The sequence below is a fragment of the Mustela nivalis genome (assembly GCF_964662115.1).
Source record: "Mustela nivalis genome assembly, chromosome: 18".
NCBI lineage: Eukaryota > Metazoa > Chordata > Mammalia > Carnivora > Mustelidae > Mustela > Mustela nivalis.
The window spans coordinates 39,885,761-39,904,507 of record NC_139037.1 but is presented as its reverse complement, the minus strand read 5'-3'; the positions used below and the strand labels follow the sequence as shown (position 1 = coordinate 39,904,507).

Sequence of the window (18,747 nt, the reverse complement as noted above, 5' to 3'; positions counted from 1 at the left end):
GTGGGAAAATTAGCGTATGCCATGGACTGAATTTTTGTGCCTCCCCATTCATATGTTGAATTCCTAATCCTTAATGTGATCGTGTTTACCAGATCAGAGAGGCCACAGGGGGATTCTAGTCTTTTTTTTTTTTTTTTTTAAGATTTTATTTATTTATTTTAGAGAGAGGCTGAGCGGGGGAGGAGCTGGGGGAATGGGAGGCCATCTCCAACGGACTCCGCACCGACCACAGAGCTCTGTGTGAAGCTCGATCTCATGACCCTGAGATCATGACCTGAGATGAAACCATCTGTCAGACACTTACCCAACTGAGCCACCCACGCCCCACCAGTCTGTTCCAATATTCTTTATTTCTGAAAAGAAAATCTGAGGCAAACATGGCAAAATGCTGAGATTGGGTAGTTCTGGGTGGTGGGTTTGCATTATTCCTCTGTATTTCTGTGTATGCTTGACATATTTCGTTAAAATATATGCATATCTGGGACGCCTGGGTGGCTCCGTGGGTTAAGCCGCTGCCTTCAGCTCAGGTCATGATCTCAGGGTCCTGCAATCGAGTCCCACATCGGGCTCTCTGCTTGGCAGGGAGCCTGCTTCCTCCTCTCTCTCTGCCTGCCTCTCTGCCTACTTGTGATCTCTCGCTCTGTCAAATAAATAAATAAAATCTTTAAAAAATATATATATGCATATCTTTAAAATATAATTTTGGTCATGTAGGATGTTCTAAAAATTGCCATTTTTATTTTTTGCAATGATTTTGAGTTTGACGAGTTTTTTTTTTTTTTTTTTTTAGATTTTACTTATTGGAGAGAGAGTATGTGCCTCAGTGCGGGGAAGGGCAGATGGAGAGGGAGAAGCAGGCTCCCCACTGAGCAAGGAGCCCCAAAGGGGGATCATGATGCTCCTGAACAGGCTTTCTGAACATGATTTTTGCAGTTGACCAGTAAAAAAGTCATCTTGGAATTGGTGGGTTATCTTTGATATTTCCCGTAGAGCAGAATAGTACATGTCAGAGATGCATTTTAGAAACTGTCAGATTAGGACTTTTTTGTGTTATATAAATCTGAAAGTGGTCATTTACTGCTTTTTCTCCCCTTGTCCAGGAGACTCTCTTTGCCCCATCTGAAGTCCATATGGCTCTGTATGATGAAGATCTCCTGAAAAATCCTTTCTATTTGGCTCTTCAAAAGTGGCGTCCTGACTTATGCAACAAGGTGGCCCAAACCCATGGCATTGTAAGTGCATCGATCCCGAGGGTCGTCCTTCTCCAACAGGTGTGGACCAGGCAGTGTGGATAAGGCCAGAAATGCCGTAGACTTTGTTTAAGCTTAGAGGGAGTCAGTTACAAACCTGCTGAGTGTAACAAGCGCCAGACCGTGCTCAGTACGAGAACGAGCAAAGAGGGACCACCATGAGCTGCCTCCTCCAGGAAGCCTGTTGGCTCTGCACCAGCCTCGGGTATAATCCTCTCTCTGTTGACACCACTGACCACTCCCGTGGACATTGATCTTGGGGTATTCGTCTGTTTCTCTCTTTCTACGTTGACCTCGAGAGCTGCTTGAGGGCAGAAAGTGTATCGGCATCACGGGTCCTTGTCTGTGAGGTGTGTGCTCACTCGCATAGAATCCAGGAACATGTGAACACATTCGTGTGTAGCTTTGAAAGGCATTTCCTAAAGGGGAAGAACCGGTGATCTAATCGAGGCATCCAGATGGCAGGCTGAGGGGCGCACATGAGGAACCACAGTATGTCTGTGGGGCCATCTGCTGCCTGCAGGGTGGCGGGCTCTTCCCTCGTGGCGTTGGTGGCCGTCTGGTGCACACAGCCCCGCGCCACACAGAGCACTTGCTGCCTTTGTGCGGCTGCTTTTCTGTTTGGGGTGGGGGTTTCTTGCCTTTGTGTTTCTTTTTTATGTGTTGTCCTCTTCTCATACTGTGTTTCTGCTTCGTGGCCAAGGATTTGAACGAGAGGAGAAGTCAGTTGTAGCTCAGGTTCACTTTGGGTTATCAGGTGCCTTGTCTGGACACCGGGAGCTGACTTTCACTTTGCCCACTCTGTCCCACTCCCACCACAAGCCTGCTTTTTCCAGGTTCCTTCTAGTTTTTAGGATTGGTTTTGTGATTCAGAATCAGTTTGTGATTGTGATTTGTGATTGTGATTATGATTCAGTTTTTCCCAGAATTACTTTACTTTGGCTTTTAGAGGTCATAAAGTTCAGTGTGTGTGTGTGTGTGTGTGTGTGTGTGTGTGTGTGTATACATGTATACATATATATACACACACATATATATGTGTGTGTGTGTGTGGGTATGTGTATAAAAAAACAGTTGGAGAGTATAGCTGTTTCCAACAAGAAAATAAAAATCATACAAAGTTCACCAGAGACATTATCATCTGTTCATTTCACAGTAGTTATGAAGTGCTCCTCTGGGGAAGGTACCATGTTTGATGGGGAGGGTTTAGCAAAAAATGGGAATAAACATCACCGTCTTTACCTTTATAGAGCTGAAATGCTATTGGGAGAGATGGTCACGCTCCGAGCAAATACCTACTAATTACAGTTGTGGTACGTGTCCCAGAGAAGAAATACAGGCTACAAAGCAGTCATGTTAATGGCAGGGGTCGGGGGGTGCTAAACAAATTTGGGAAATACTCCCTCCCCATCTTTGTTCTATAACATTTTAAAAAATGCTGTCTGGAGAAGAGCAGACTATGTGTAACTTTCTCTTGCTCTTTAAGGATGCTGCGCTGTGGGGGCGCTTAGGTGACTCAGTCAGTGAAGTGTCCAACTCTTTTTTTTTTTTTTTTTGAAGTGTCCAACTCTTGATTTTTAGCTTAGGTCATGATCTAAGGGTCATGAGATCGAGTCCCAAGTGAGGCTCCATCCTGGGGGTGGAGCCTGCCCAGGATTCTTTCTTGCCCGCTGCACCTTCCCCCCAGCTCATGTGCACTCACTCGCTCTTTCTTTCTCTGTCTAAAAAAAATAAAAAAGAAAATGCCACATGGTGAATACGGTGAGGGACCTGTCTGTCTTGCTCACCACTGTGTTTTCAGGAAGATGCTTTCCCAGCTGCAAGTAGTGGAATCCCGCTCAAGTTCACCTCAACGAAAGGGCAATTTTGAATAAGAACTTTGGCCTCTTGGTTACCTTCCTTTTGGCCACACTGAGGAACAGGAGAGTCTTCTTAAACTGTGCCATCTGAGTTCCCAGTGGTGTCCTAGGTCTTTTCTCTGGCCCCTCCTGGGATCTGCAGGGTCCACGGGGAGCTGCCGGGGGCCACACTTGGCAACACTGACATCGTGGCCGTCAGTAGGTGGGAGAATCCATGAGGCCGACTCTCAGCGGAAGTGTCCGTGGGCAGGAGCCGGCTACTGCTGCCCAACTCAGCCCAGTCCAACGTTGATGGCTAGCTCCTGCCCCTCCTGGCTGTGATGGGGGCTCCCATTCCTCCTGGTCTAATCCATAATAGTGCCCCATCCACGTTTGTTGGTGGAATGAAAAAGAATATTCCAGTCACCTCTGGAAGAGTACACATCATTTCTGCCACCGCCAAGGGATCCGTATTTCCTCAGCAGGTGAATACTGAATTTCTTAACTTGGGGCCTTGCTATCGGGCCAAGTTTGGCTGCCTTTGAATCAGCCCTGGGAACCAGAGTCATTTAGTGGGCTCTAAAATACTGAGAAATCATCAGTTTTAAACATGTGTCCCTCCCCTCCAGGGTCAGCTGCCCCTCACACGTCTTTCTAAAGCCCAGCTCGCTGGCCCCCTATCCTCACAGACAGTCTGAGTGGCAGCCGAGGGTGCAGCTTGATTGCTCCCCCCGCCTGCCCCATCACTCCTCCAGGTTGACTTCCTTCCAGAACTTTCCTTTGGTTGGCATACCTGTGCATTCAGGCCGGTGCTTCCCGCCATCCCCTGCTCTCTGACTGGACGGGGTAAGCTCCTTCTCCCCGTGTTCCCCAGATTCCAGCCACAGAGGCCTGTAACACCCCCACACCGCTTCTACTAGTCACCCTTGTTCTATTTAATTAGCACCCAGCTAATTATATACTGTGGTTTCTTCAGTGTGGGCTGGACAAGCCTGCTGCCTCCCTGGGGCTCTTGTCCATGAGGTGGCAGGGGGAAGGTCCTCCAGGATTCCCAGGTAGATTAGGGGTGGGTCCATTTGCTTATAGGAGAAACAAAAACTACAAAGGGAGTTTAAGTTTTTTCCTCTGAATTTGGATTTTTTGGAAAGATTTATTTATTTTATTTGAGAGAGAGAGCGCACGCATGGTGGAGACGGGCAGAGGGAGAGAGACTCTCAGGCAGACTCCCCACTGAGCACAGAGCCCAGCACGGGGCTTGATCCCATGACCTGAGATCATGACCCCAGCTGAAATCAAGAGTCTGAGGCTCAACCGACTGCCTCACCCAGACGTCCATGTTGTGATCTTTTAATTATGGGGTATGTAGGCTTTTGAGGGCTAGCCTGGGAGCCTGTCAGCATGTCTTCTAAGTTCCAAAGAACTTCCAAGTACAATACCTAGATGGGCCAGCTAAGGGCACTGAGGTCCATGTTCTAGTTCTTAGGATTCGTTTGGCATAGATCCAGCCAACAAACAATTTGTTGAGCATCTGCAAGGAGCCAGGCACTGTGCCGGGTTTCCAGGATTGCACAGATGAGTGGAGAACGCTGCGTGACTTCAGGGAATTCCAGAAGCTGGCTGTTGGTCGCTCAGAAGAATGGCGGGTGTCAGGACAGAAATCAACCGAATGCTGTGGAATGAGGAGGGGACCCTGGAGTAGTGTCACAAATGCTGATTATTGCTTCTGTTCTACTCTCTTTCCTTTACGGTTATTGAAGAATTCTTTATAAGGGACTAGGATGAAAAGTTTTATTGTTAAGCTTTAAAATAAGCAGGTCCCCCACTTACCGTCTACTCGGAGGCTCCAAACTTTGTGTCCTCCACATAGGCCGTAGTGCCCCTGACATCTCCAGAAGGCTGAAGCACCGTCTTGGGAGAGCCCCGAAGGCACTTGCACTTGACCCCATCTCCTATGGGCAGCTTCCTAGCTGTTCCAGTCCCCAGCTCCAGTCCCGTCCCCAGGGGCTGGCATCCTCACCCTCCCTCTCAGCCAGAGAGCCCAGCCGCTGGCCTCTGCTTGCAAAGAACTGCTTTGGGCGGTATTGTCTGCCGGAAAACTGGCACTGGGTTGGGGGGGAGGACCTTGATATTGGAGGATCCCTATTCACTCAACAAACATTGATTGGGCACCTACTGAATGTCTAACAGTGAGATTGGTAGCAGGGATACAGTGTAGCAGGAACCAGTCTTACTTAAAAGTAGGGAAGCAGAGAGTTAGGGAGGCAGAGAGGGAGGCAGACAGCTAAACAGCTGGGGGGAGGTTCTCCAAAGCACCTCAGAAGTCCCTGGTCTCTCACTGGAGTCTGTTACGACTCCTTCATCCACAGAGCAGGCGTGGGGCCTTCTCTGGGCCTTCCAGAGTTTGGGTGTTAAACACCCCCGAGTTCTGGCTCATGGACTTCCTGTGCCCTTGGCCAGCCCCCTGGTCCCCTAGGCTCTTCTTCCTTTACTCCCTGGGCCATGAGGAGGTTGCTTCCCAGTTCAGGCTTATATTAAGGCCCACCTTTTCTTTCTTTCTTTTATTTTTATCTTTTCCCCCTTTTTAAGTTTCACTTTTAGTAAAATTTAAATTATTTTAATAAGATTTTTAATTTTTTAAAAATTTTAATTCTTTTATTTGACAGAGAGAGCACAAGTAGGTAAAGCGGCAGGCAGAGGGAGTGAGGAAGCAGGCTCTCCACTGAGCAGGAAGCCCAATGTGGGGCTCGATCCCAGGACCCTGGGACCACAACCCGAGCCGAAGGCAGCCACTCAACCAACTGAGCTACCCAGGCACCCCAGAACGATTTTTATTTTTTTAAAGAAATAATCTCTATGCCAGACTTGGGGGCCAAACTATGACCCCGAGATAGAGAGTTGTGTGCTCTAGTGACTGAGCTCAATTGCAAACATACGATCCAAGTAGAAAGGGTAAGATAGTGAGCCCCATGCACCTGTCACCCAGCTTCAGCTGTGATCCATTCGTGGGCACATCCCAGGTCATTTCTACCCTCTCCTGCCCTCCACGCTCGGACATTGGATTATTTTGAAGCAAATCCCAGAAAATTATGTCGCCTTGTGATACAGTTTCGTCTGTAGATACTTAGGAATGTGTCTTTAAATGATAGGGACTCTTAAAAAAGGTAACCAAGGGGGCGCCTGGTGGCTCAGTGGGTTAAAGCCTCTGCCTTCAGCTCAGGTCATGATCTCAGGTTCTGGGATCGAGCCCCACATCGGCCTTTCTGTTCAGCGGGGAGCCTGCTTCCCCCCTCTCTCTCTGCCTGCCTCTCTGCTTGCTTGTGATCTCTGTCAAATAAATAAATAAAATCTTACAAAGAAAAAAAAAGGTAACCACAGTACCACGAAAAATGTTGACAAAATGAGAGCTAAAACTTTCCCCAATCATTCTTCAGTATTGTCTGCCATCTAGTCCCTGTTAAGATTCCCCAAATCATCTCACAGTTGTCCGTTTCATGAGGGGTTTGTTCAGAGCAGGACCCAGAGGAGATCCACACGTCACACTGGACGGTGTTTCGTCCGTGTTTCCCCCTCACCGCTGAGCTAAAGTGAAGTGCACAGGGCGCGTGGCCCCGGGTGTTAGGCCCCGGGTGTGAGGCGTGGTCAGCGTTGACATACTGGTGGCCTTGGGAAACCGTCTCCACAGTCTTCCACTGCTTTTTCGTTTCATCTTCCGCTTTCCTCGTTTTCTTTCTTTGTGTCTTTGCAGTTCGTTCTTCCGGGTCCGTCTTCCTGGAGAGTTTCCCTGGGTTCTGGCTCTTGCCGATTGCAGTCCTGGGGCTGGTGCTGATGGTGGTCCCCTGTTCACGATGCTTCCTGAAACTGATAGTTAGATCGAAATGTTGATTCTTTGAGGAGGGGCCAGGCCATTTTGTCAACATTCTCCCAGCCTCAAGTCCCTCCTTCCGCTCTGAGACACTGGCCTGTTCGTCTGTGTGGGGAGAGGCCACGCCGCCCTTCCTGCACAGCCTGAGGAAGCCCCGGGTGACAGCGGCTCTAAAGGCTGCTGGGATTCACCGGGTCCTTGCAGAGGGAGCTCCAGTGGGCTCGGGGCTGAGCCTCCAGCACTGGCTCCAGGAGGTGGCAGGAGTTTGTGTCAGGGCGGTGAGACCCCGACAGGTTCCTTAGCTCCCTTGAGCCTCAGTTTCCTTATCTGTAGAATGGGGCTATTGCAGAAGCTGGCTGCCTCTCAGATGGAGCCCGCCCCCAAGGATGGAGTCTAGTACCCCCAGATATCTTGGCAGAGGTGGGGATCTGTCCTAGGAAACCCTGTTTCTGTGGCTCCTATTACAAACTATAATTGCATCTGGGCTTAGAAAAAATAGCTGAGAAAAAAGACTGGGAAGGAAATTGTCTTCAAGGCGCAGTGTTTCTCCTCATTCAGGTGGCAGGATTATGTGTGACTTTTTTTTTTTTTAAAGATTTTATTTATTTATTTGACAGAGAGAGATCACAAGTAGGCAGAGAGGCAGGCAGAGAGAGAGAGAGGAGGAAGCAGGCTCCCTGCTGAGCACAGAGCCCGATGCGGCACTCGATCCCAGGACCCTGAGATCATGACTTGAGCTGAAGGCAGCGGCTTAACCCACTGAGCCACCCAGGCACCCCGACTTTTTTTTTTTTAATAAATATTTTATTTATTTATTTATTTATTTATTTGGCAGAGACACAGTAAGAGAGGGAACAGGGGAAGTGGGAGAGGGAGAAGCAGGCTTCCCGCTGAGCAGGGAGCCCGATTCGGGGCTCAATCCCAGGACCCTGGGATCATGACCTGAGCCTAAGGCAGATGCTTAACAACTGAGCTACGCAGGTGCCTACATGTGACTTTTTAGTTTGACTTTTTTCTCTTCTTTCCAAACTGCCCTGTCTTCCTCTGGAGTTGTTCCCGAGTCTGTTGAGAATAGACTGGGGCACCTGGATGTGGGGGCGGGGGGTACCCAATGGGTGTGGGAACAAGCCTGGAGGGGCACCGTGCCTGGCCTCTGCCCAGGTTGGGGAATCGCGGCTTTGCCACCAGGATGTCTGTCACCCCAGTCGCTGGGTTCCGTCTGCCAGTAGCATTCCAGGCGGGGGGTGTCCAGCTGGAGCTGTGAGTGGCCCCTCCCGCACTCTTCACTCTGCCTACTGTTTGCAGGTCCTGGTACCCTGCAAGGGAAGCTTGTCGAGCAGCATTCAATCCACTTGTCAGTTTGAGTCCTACATTTTGATCCCCGTGGAAGAACACTTCCAGACCTTAAATGGAAAGGTATTCACTTCTTTGTGGGTCAGCCAGGGTCCCTCACTCAGTGTTTGGGAGTCGGTGGGGAAGGCAGGGGGTCCCACATCTTTCCCTGTCCCTGCTGTGGTAAATAAATAATGGCTCTGACATTGCCAGGGGAGGGGGTGGGCTGGAGGGCTCCCTGCCTTTGAGGAAAGAGGAGGTAGTAGCTGAGCAGGGCCTGGCTGGGCCTCTGCCTGGGAGGATGGGTGGGGAGGGGTGGGGAGGGTTAGGGAGGAGTTCCTCAGCTCAAGGGCCTCCTGCTGGTAAGTCAGGGAGTCTCTGGAATATCTCATGGAGGTCCTGTCTCTACACCTGTTTTATCCCCGTGCTCTTGAGAGCTCATCAGTTTCTTGGCCACAAACAGGACATCCGGGATGAATTTTAACTTTTTAAAAAACATTCTTAAAAAAATATGTTATTAAAACTTAAATTAGGCAAAACAACAAAAAAACCACAGCTGTGTTATTAAAACTTAAATAAGCCAAAGGATGAATACCCAACTTTTGTATCAACATGGACAGGACTGGAAGAGATTATGCTGAGTGAAATAAGTCAAGCAGAGAGAGTCGGTTATATGGTTTCGCTTCTTTGTGGAGCATAAGGAATAGCATGAAGGACATAGGGAGCTGGAGAGGGGAAAGGAGTTGGGGGAAGTTGGAGGGGGAGACGAACGTGAGACTGTGGACTCTGCAAAACAATCTGAGGGTTTTGGAGGGGCGGGGGGTGGGAGGTTGGGTGAGCCTGGTGGTGGGTATTATGGAGGGCACGTATTGCATGGAGCACTGGGTGTGGTGCATAAACAATGAATTCTGGAACACTGAAAAGAACTTTAAAAATAAATAAAAATTAAAAAAAAAAACATAAATAAGCTGAAAAAAAAAAAAAAGCATTCTTTTGAAATCATCTCAAACCTAGAGAAAGCCCGAAGAACTCTCCTTTGCTCTTCCCCTGGTTGGTCAGCTGTGAGCACTTTGGCCACATTTGTTTTTATCGGTCCCTTCCCCCTTTCCCCGCCACAGTAGTACAGCTTTTTCTGAATCTTTTTCGGAAAAAGTGAGAGTGAGTTGCAGACACTATGTCCCTTTATTCTAAAACATGCATTTCTTGCATAACTACGCAGAGTGAGTGCACTCAGGAAAGTGAACTGTTCAACACGCTGTCCTCATACAAATCATGTTAATTATACAAATAATATCCTTTTGTAGATTTTTTTGGTCTTTTTAGATCCAGGGTCCTGCAGTGCCTTCAGTTGCTGGTGTTTTTAGTTTCCTGTGACTTGGTGCAGTCCTTGGGCTGTCTTTGTCTTCCATGACATGGACGGCTTTGCTTTGTACACTCTCCCTCAGCCTGGGGTTCTCGGAGGTTCCCTCGTGGCTGGGAGGGCGTTTTATCACTCCGTGTGTGTCGTGACCAGAGACATATGATGTCAGTCTTTCTCACTGTGGATGTTACCTTTGGGTAACATTGGGGTCCACATTTTCTTAATTTTTTTTAACACTTTTTTTTTACTTTTTTCTTTTTAAAGATTTTATTTATTTATTGGACAGACAGAGATCACAAGTAGGCAGAGAGAGGCAGGCAGAGAGAGAGGAGGAAGCAGGCTCCCCACTGAGCAAAGAGCCTGATGCGGGGCTCGATCCCAGGACCCTGGGATCATGACCTGAGCCGAAGTCAGAGGCTTAACCCACTGAGCCACCCAGGCGCCCCGACATTTTCTTAATTTTTAAGGGGAGGTAGAGAGATTCTGGGAGGGGGATGTTCTATTCCTTGCCAGAACTGGCATGGGGCCAGGTGCATTTGGTGAGTGCCTCAGACCTGACAGTCAGGGATTGTGTGGGCCTGTGCCGGGAGAGGAGGGACAGGACAGGACACGGGGTTACCTAGACACCAGCCTGGCGGTGGGGGGTGGAGGGGAGTCAGCAGCCCTGTTCGCCCTGCCAGTCACTGTTAGTTTGTTTTCTTCGGGGAAGCCAAATCTACAAGGAGAACAGAGGAGTCGGGCTTATCACATCTCATCTGCCTGGGCACCCCAGCTGTGGCCAGAGTGCTGAATGTGGCCGGGACAGCAGCATCCCTTCCCCGCCTGCGTCTCCTTGCAGCGCCAGGCCATTCCAGGAGGGCCTTCTTCCTCCTTTCCCAGAGGGTACAGGTTTTCTCAAGGCCCCAAGGACCAGCTTAATGCATCTCTGTCCCAATATTTAAAAAGGATCAGCTGTAGCTACAGTGTGAACAAAGAGGAAAGAAAACATTTTAGTATCAAAAAGTGAAATGGAAGAGTGTTCACGCGCCCCCCCCCCCGTCCTGGTAAAGCCCCACTGAAGCAAAGGAGGGCAGGTCGGAAGCAGTGCCCTATTGGGGGCCAGCCAGGGGGCTCGTCGGTCACCGCTGGCTGCTGCTGCAGTGACTGTTCTCTTGTTCCAGGATGTCTTTATACAAGGAAACAGGATTAAATTAGGAGCTGGTTTCGCCTGTCTTCTCTCAGTGCCCATTCTCTTTGAAGAAACTTTCTACAACGAAAAAGAAGAAAGTTTCAGCATACTGTGTATAGCCCATCCTTTGGAAAAGAGAGAGAGTTCAGGTATTCTGGGAGAAAACCCTTTCCCCCTGATTTGGAGAACGGTGTTCAACTTCCTCCTGACATAGCTGTTACAAACGTCCCATAAAATATTCAAGAGCCCACTAGAAGCCTGCCTGACTTTAGAGTAATTCCCCAGAGCTTAATCAAAAAGTCATCTTGAGCTAAGACAGTGGGACTGGGGGCTGCTGTGTATGGTTGCCCAGGTTGGGCATTACACAATTCCGGAAGGTGATATTCATTCAGACCTCTGTGTAAATGTTGCCCACTGGAGTTTGTGCAGGGTGGCAGCCCTGGCTTTGACACTGGGCCTCAATGTTAGAGCCAGCTCTTAACGTCATTATTGCCCACCCAGCCCCACTGTTATGTCTCTTTGAGAGCTCATTATTTTTAATAAATAATAATTCTTCAGTTGTTCCAGGAAATTGAGATAACAATGTGCTGAATGTACTCTGAGTCCTGTATTGCCAGGAGTCCGGGCTTCCTCACCAGAGCCTCTTAGGTCATCCCTACGATCTCAAATTGTTTTGTCCATGGAAAGGGCTTCAGGAGGGCCAGGATCTCTGGACCCTGAGCTGTGCTGTAATGAGGCTGTTTTTGTGCAGTATCTTGAAATAATTCCTGTCCTCTGCTGGAAGATGGGGCTCCAGACCCTGGGGGAGCAGGGCAAAGGATGTGGTACTTCCCCCATTAGGAAACTGGGAAGGCTTCGGCCAGCTTGACCCACTGTCTCTTTTTCAGAAGAGCCTTCAACATCTTCAGATCCGTTTACCCTGAAAACCATCGAAGATGTGAGAGAGTTTTTGGGAAGACATGCAGAGAGATTCGACAGGAGCATTGCTTCTTTCCAGCGAACATTCAGAGAATGTGAAAGAAAGAGCCTCCGTCAACACATAGTCAGTAGCTGTGTCTTGCTTTGCCAGGGTGTCCTGGCTCAGGCCGGTTCAAGAACACAGGGGCTCCTTCCCAGTGTACCCTGAAACTTTGCTGCCTCCCCTGTTGGAAGCCTTGTTTAAATGTTTCCTTCTAACAATAAAACTAGTAGGAGCCCCTGGAGAAAACTTGAACATGACAGTGTATAAAAATGAATATTGTTATCACATGTGTGAATCCCAAGGGAAATTCTCTCTTCCCCTTCATGCATCTACACTTAAGAAAGTTGAAAAAAAAAATCACATGACTTATTTGATAAGCCTGTATCAGGACTTAAAGCTTGTCCCCCGGGAAGTACATCTGGCAACGTGTTCTCACTCTGGGACGTGTGGCATGTTTTGGGTTTTGTGTTGGGGGCCTTGGGTCCTGAGTGACCTGTCTCTCTGCTCTGGGTTTACACAGGACTCAGTGAATGCTCTCTACACCAAATGCCTCCAGCAGCTTCTGAGGGACTCTCACCTGGTAAGCTTCAGGACTTCCAAAAGACAGAACTGCAGTTTGCTCACGTGCCAGTCCAAGGTCTTTAACGTTACCTTCTCGTCCTGCAGAAAATGCTTGCCAAGCAGGAGGCCCAGATGAACCTGCTAAAGCAGGCAGTGGAGGTAAGAAGCCAGGCCAGGGCAGGGAGAGGAGGCAGAGGAGCAGGGGGTGGGAGGGGCAGGGTTCCTGTCCCCTCTGCACCCTCGGAATGGCTGTCTGTGGTCTGTTTGTTGATTCCACAGATGTACGTCCAGCACGATATTTATGATCTGATCTTTAAATATGTGGGGACCATGGAGGCAAGTGAGGTATGTCCTAAATCCCCATCATCCCCATTAGAAGCCTTTTATTCTTAGCTGTGTAAAAATGTGAAGCTTCGTTAAAAATCTGCCATTAGGACGCTGCCTTTAACAAAATCACAAGAAGCCTTCAGGATCTTCAGCAGAAGGACATCGGCGTGAAACCCGAGTGCAGGTAAGAGCGTGTGCCTCTGGAGCTCGGCCCCCTCAGGGGCTGGGGCCTCTGCTTCTGGAAACAAGGCTCTCAGCCATAGGGAGGGCACCCTGGTTTCACTCGGTTCCTTCCGAGGAGCAGTGCAGTTCCTTGTGACCCAAGATAAAGGACTGGGGTTGGCAGGGGTCCCCCTCCTGCCCTTGTGGCCAGCTGGAGCTTGAGGGGTGGGGCTTCCGCACAGCTGGTCTCTTGATGGGCACACTGCTCACCCAGGTGGGTCCCGCATACAGACATGCACCTCACCTGCCAGATGGGCGCCTGCTTTTGAATTAGTTTATGTTTCTTTGGTATTATGAAGTGTTTACGTTGAGACTGTTTTAACCCCTTTGAGCTATCTCACTCTGGGGCTAAGGATTTTTTTTTTTTTTTTTTTTTTAAAGATTTTACTTATTTATTTGACAGAGGTCACAAGTAGGCAGAAAGGCAGGCAGAGGCCGGGGACAGGGGTGCGGGGGCGGGGAGCAGGCCCCCCGCTGAGCTGAGAGCCTGATGTGGTGCTTGATCCCAGGACCCTGAGATCATAACCTGAGCCGAAGGCAGAGGCTTAACCCACTGAGCCACCCAGGCACCTGCTAAGGATTTTTTTTTTCCCTAACATTCTACCGTCCTGCCTCTTTGATGGGACATTCAGAGGTGTTGAGTCTTGCCTCTGATTGGAGCCCGAGTTTTTCTTTTCATTTGGCGTTACCTACGGCTTGTCGTAAGCAGGGTAAATCTGAGGTGTGCTGTTAGATCAGGGAAGAAGGGCCCGCCCAGTGCGGTCTTAAGTTGTCACTTTCCGAATTATTTTGCAGCTTCAACATACCTCGTGCAAAGAGAGAGCTGGCCCAGCTGAACAAATGCACTTCCCCACAGCAGAAGTTGATATGTTTGCGAAAGGTGGTGCAGCTCATAACCCAGTCTCCCAGCCAGAGAGGTTTGTGCTCAGGGGAGGGGCCCGATGGTGGCACAGACACTTATGTCCAGGTGCAAAAGTCTGTTAAGGAGCAGTGTCGTCCTGAAGGGTCACACAGATGGGCTGATGTGTCGCAGAGCACCCCTGCGTCAGTACCCCAGAGTCTGTTCTGATGCGTGGGTGCCTAGCAACAGGAGTCTGGGGGAGGATAGGCAAGATAAGGGCAAGAGAATAATGGTGCAGAAGTAGTGACCTCAAACCAGCCAGGCTTCCCTATACTTGCCCCAGCACCATGCGGCTGGTCTGTAGATCAGAATCCAAACAGCACAGTTTCTTTGAGAACCTGCCTTTTCCATAGCTTTCTGTTTCCAGAAAGGCACTGTCCACAGTGCAAGTCTGAGCTTGCCAAGGTACAATAATATGTATGATTGGCTTTAAACTTCCTGTCATGCATTCTCTTGAGATCCTGAGATCATTGAACATCCCCATCAGGACATTCACTGCTGGCTCTTTAGTCCAGGGCCACAGTGCTCACTGGCCCCCTCCTGCATCTGTGTTCCAGCGACAAAATTCTTTGGCCAAAATTACAAACATTTAATCTCCAAGAAAAATGTTCCAAGCTGGTGATGGAGACATGAGGGTTCAAGTGTACGTTAGACCCTTCTTCCTAATTTTGTGTCTGCTTAAAATTTTCCCTTACAAACAGTAAAGCAAAAGAAGCTAAGAAAAAAGTAAGGGGGAGTCATATCTGTGAGTGCAGATAGGGGGTGATCATCAAAGCGCTTTAAGTGAAATGAAAGGGAGTGTATGTGGTACACTTCTAACGGCATTCCAGAAGGGGGGGGGCAGCTGTGTGTCTGTATGCATGGTGGTGAGCTCCTGGGCTATCTCTGGGAGGTTAGGAGGGCAGCAAGAGCAGTAACCTCTGGGTGGTGATCGGGCAGCAGGGGTGGGAGAAACCAAACCCCAGTTTGCTCTTTTGTGCTACTCAGATTTTTTTTAGACATGTGAATGGCTTCCTTAGAATTTAAACGTGAAAAAAATTAAAAGAAGCTAAACATGAGCATTAGACGTGGCAGTGTATAAAATGGCAATGATCTCAGGAGGAAAGAGGTGGGCGCACCTTTGCCTTGTGTCTGCCCTCACAGACTCGAACCTCCTGGGAGGTGGCGAGGGAGGGGGTCTGCTTGGAATTCCCTTCCTTTACACGTGTTCTGAGAATGCTGGGCTTTTGCTTTCCCCGCAAATGGGACGTCAGTGCAGGACACTATCAAGGAGATTGTGCAGTGGAACCTCTCCCTGATACGTAGTCTTGCTGGATTGTGGCTTTGTGGGTTGGGTGATGGTGGGGCGTTGATGTACTTGTTGGTCTCATGATGGCTTTGAACATGTGTTCCCCCTCCCCCCGCAGTTAACTTGGAGACCATGTGTGCTGATGATCTGCTCTCAGTCCTGTTGTATTTGCTTGTGAAAACAGAGATCCCCAACTGGTAATATTTTCTGCTAAAATACTTTTGCAAAATGGCAGCGTTGTACCGGGGTGGTTTTAGCTTAACTCCAGGAAATTTTGTGTCCCTTATGAGTCCATGGCTGTGTCTGCGCTGCAGATGGTGTCCGTCATCCCATTTACAGATGAGGAAACTAAGGCCCGGAGAGCTTATGTTGCTTGTTCTGGAACATGCAGCTAGTCAGTGACTGAGTGGGAACGTTGACTCCACTTGTGTTTGGCTCCAAAGCCCGTCCTCTTCTGACGGGAGCCCCCAGTTCACTTTATAATAGTCAGCTTTTTCAAAACTGGCATACTCCAGGAAAGGACCAAGAAGTTTTACTTATGTGCTCCAGGGCTTAAGTGGGCAGTGTCAGAGCTCCTGGAGCTAACCGACTTCAGTCACTCACGCCCATAGTGCTGTTCCTGGAGATGTGAGAATTGGGTCCTCAACAGTGAAAATATTTTTCTTCCTTTTGTTAGGATGGCAAATTTGAGTTACATCAAAAACTTCAGATTCAGCAGCTCAGCAAAAGATGAATTGGGGTACTGCCTGACTTCGATTGAGGCTGCGATCGAATATATTCGTCAAGGAAGCCTCTCTGTTAAGCCACCCGTAAGATCCCTCCTGCCCTGGCCTTCCTTTGTGGGTGTCCGGGCACCTTTGGTAGGCTTCTGAGGTTGGTGGGTGGAGAAGGGTGGCTCTTCTTCTTCTTTTTTTTCTTTCAAGATTTATTTATTTGAGATTGAGAGGGAGAGTGAGGAAGCACACTTGCAGGGGAAGCAGAGGGAGAGGGAGTCTGACGCGGGGCTTGATCCCGGGATCCTGAGATCATGACCACAGCCCAAGGCAGACGCTTAACTGACTGAGCCACCCAGGCACCCTGGGGGAGGGGGATTCTTAAATGGTCTCCCAAGGATGGGGTCTCTGCTGTCTAAGGACTGTGGGGCTTGACAGCCATCCAGCAGCCTGCAACGTCAAGCATCCAGTTGGGTGTGCAAGTTGGCAGAATATGGCCGGGATTCACAGTTAAAAGCTTTGTCTGCTTTGTCTGCTTTATCAGTCCTTGCCATCCTCAAAAAAAAAGCACATAGGCAGAAGGGAGAGGCTAGAAACCAGGAGTTTGGATATCTAGGCAAGTGATGGGATTATTGACATAATGCAGTCTTAGGACTCACCAGCCTTATTATGATTTTCTTGGTGAGCGTTCCTTAGGGGAGGCACTTGTATTTCTATGTGACGTGTGAGATCTTACACCAAGATCGCGTTGCTAGCTTGTTGCACCAGCTGGCAAAATGTGACAGTATGCACAGAATTTCAGCAGTATTGAAAGTAATAAGGTGAAGAGATTCCCGTATCGCACACCAGGAGTCCTGAGGACTGAGCATTCCCTCGATCTTAGAATCTCCCCAAGTAATAATAAGTTAAAACAGCTGGAAAAAAACAGAGACCTGCCCAGATAGGTGCACTTGAGTGAGATCATTTAGTATTAAAATGTTTATGTGTTTTCCCATCTTTCTCCCATCCATGTCCACTTCACGTGATTTAAATTCTATTGTATATAGCATTTTACAGTCTTTTTTCCCGAAAGGATAGTTTTTTGTTTTTTGTTTTTCTGATTAGGAGACTAATCCTTGCTTATAAGCAATATTTACAGTATACAGTTGCCCTTGAACAATGCAGGGGTTTAAGTTGCTGACCCTCCACATGGTTGAAAATCTGCGTGTAACTTGTGATCCCCCAAGAACTTAATTACCAGTAGCCTGCTGTTGGCCAGAGGCCTGATGATATAAATAGTCGAAAAACACATACAGTATTTATTATATGTATCCTATACTGTATTCTTAGAATAAAGTCAGCTGGGGGAAAATGTTATTAAGGAAATCATGAGAAAGAACACATTGCATTTAGAGGAATGTACTATGTCTGTCCTTATCCAAGTGGACCCGTGCAGTTCAGATCTCTGTTGTTCAAGGGACAGCTGTATACACTTGCAGTGAAGACAAAAAAATACCTTTCTCAAACTCACCAGCCAGGGATGACTTATTAACGGTTTGGTGTATGTGTCTTTTCTGTGCCTATACAATTTTTAAAAAAGATTTTATTTATATATTTATTTATTTAATTAATTATTTTTAGATTAAATTAAAAAAAATTTAAATTCAGTCAGCCAGCACATAGTACATCATCAATTTTTGGTGCAGCGTTCAGTGATTTGTTAGTTGCGTAAAACACCCAGTGTTCATCACATCGTGTGTCCTCCTTATTTTAGGGAGAGAGAGACAGTGCGTGAGCAGGGGGAGGAGCAGAGAGACAGGGAGAGGGAAAGAGTGGAGCAGACCACCCCGGTGAGTGAGGAGCCTGACACAGGGCTCCATCCTGAGATGATGACTGGAGCCAAAACCAAGAATCGGGCACCTAGCCGACTGAGCCTCCCAGGCGTCCCTCTCCAGTTGTATTTTTAACTGAAATTTGAGATTATGCTCCTCTTATTGGCACGTAGGCTGATGGTAGGAATTGCCTGATGCCTCTTGATGGGTTCAAGGGCACATCTTGTCGCCTGGAGGGAGGGGTTGCCATTCCCTTGCTGGCTGTCCTGCTTGCTTGCTTTCTGTGGCCTGTAGACAGCTAACACTTGGAGCCTTTGACCAGAGTAGAAGGAGGTGGCTGACCACACAGCACCGGTCGGCTTCCCACACCCACTTGGACTTCAGACAACATCTGGAGTGGGATTGGAGGAGTTGTTTTGGTTTTTCTTTGTTACTTATTTATTTATTTAAGATTTTATTTTTAAGTAACCTCGACATCCATGGTGGGGCCAGAACTCACAATCCCAATATCGAGACTCAACGTGCTTCAGCGACAGCTAGCAGCTAGCCAGGCGCCCCTGGATTGGGGAGGCTTTGAGGGGTGGCCCCTCTTATGCTGGTGCTGGTTCAAGCCCAGTACTTATATTTATCCCTGGGCAAGTCCACATCTCTTCAGTTTCTGTCCATTTCGTGTCTACACTGAAGGTGATGCTGTATGTTTCACCTCTTGCTAGGAGTTTCCAAGAATGAACTAGGGGGTTTGGAAGTGCCTGTGTGAAGCATGAGCTGATACTCCTGTCCTCAGCTTGCTTTTCCAACAACCCTGCATCTTGGTGTCTCATTTCCTGGTTCTCTGGGGCATCCTGTGTGGATGGCTTCTGTGGGCCATGTGGGGACACCGCCCATTGTGCCCCTCTTGTCTGAGGTGTCTGCCCCTGGTCCTGGTCCTGCCTTCCTGGATGGGGGCAGTTGGTCCCATCAGGTGTCAGGACAGGGTGTGCCTTATCCTTACAGCTGGCTGTGGAGCCAGCCCCTTGGGCCTTGAGTGGGACAGGCCTCAGAGATGCTCTTACCTGTGTTGACAGAACAGGTGTCATGGCTTCCTTGTCTTTTGTGATGCTAGCTCTGAGGTTCTGCCTTGGCCTTGGTCAGCCTTAGCTGCTGACTGGCTTCC

General features: G+C 48.6%; 1 protein-coding gene across 10 annotated transcripts in view; it reads left to right on the top strand.

Annotated features, from left to right (window-relative positions):
• Positions 1-18,747, top strand: part of ANKRD27 (ankyrin repeat domain 27) — a 52,800-nt gene that overhangs the window by 8,686 nt on the left and 25,367 nt on the right. For 4 of the 10 annotated variants that reach the window (XM_082708586.1, XM_082708588.1, XM_082708583.1 and 1 more), the window contains exons 2-12: positions 1,101-1,232; positions 8,256-8,366; positions 10,803-10,959; positions 11,698-11,852; positions 12,292-12,351; positions 12,438-12,491; positions 12,612-12,677; positions 12,767-12,843; positions 13,677-13,798; positions 15,189-15,267; positions 15,747-15,879. In XM_082708586.1, the coding sequence (XP_082564712.1) occupies positions 1,131-1,232; positions 8,256-8,366; positions 10,803-10,959; positions 11,698-11,852; positions 12,292-12,351; positions 12,438-12,491; positions 12,612-12,677; positions 12,767-12,843; positions 13,677-13,798; positions 15,189-15,267; positions 15,747-15,879 (1,116 nt within the window). In that variant the 5' untranslated portion in view covers positions 1,101-1,130. Of the gene's footprint in view, positions 1-790; positions 964-1,100; positions 1,601-8,255; positions 8,367-10,802; positions 10,960-11,697; positions 11,853-12,291; positions 12,352-12,437; positions 12,492-12,611; positions 12,678-12,766; positions 12,844-13,676; positions 13,799-15,188; positions 15,268-15,746; positions 15,880-18,747 lie in introns of all 10 variants that reach the window. The other 6 variants (XM_082708592.1, XM_082708584.1, XM_082708590.1 and 3 more) reach the window with 2 other exon arrangements.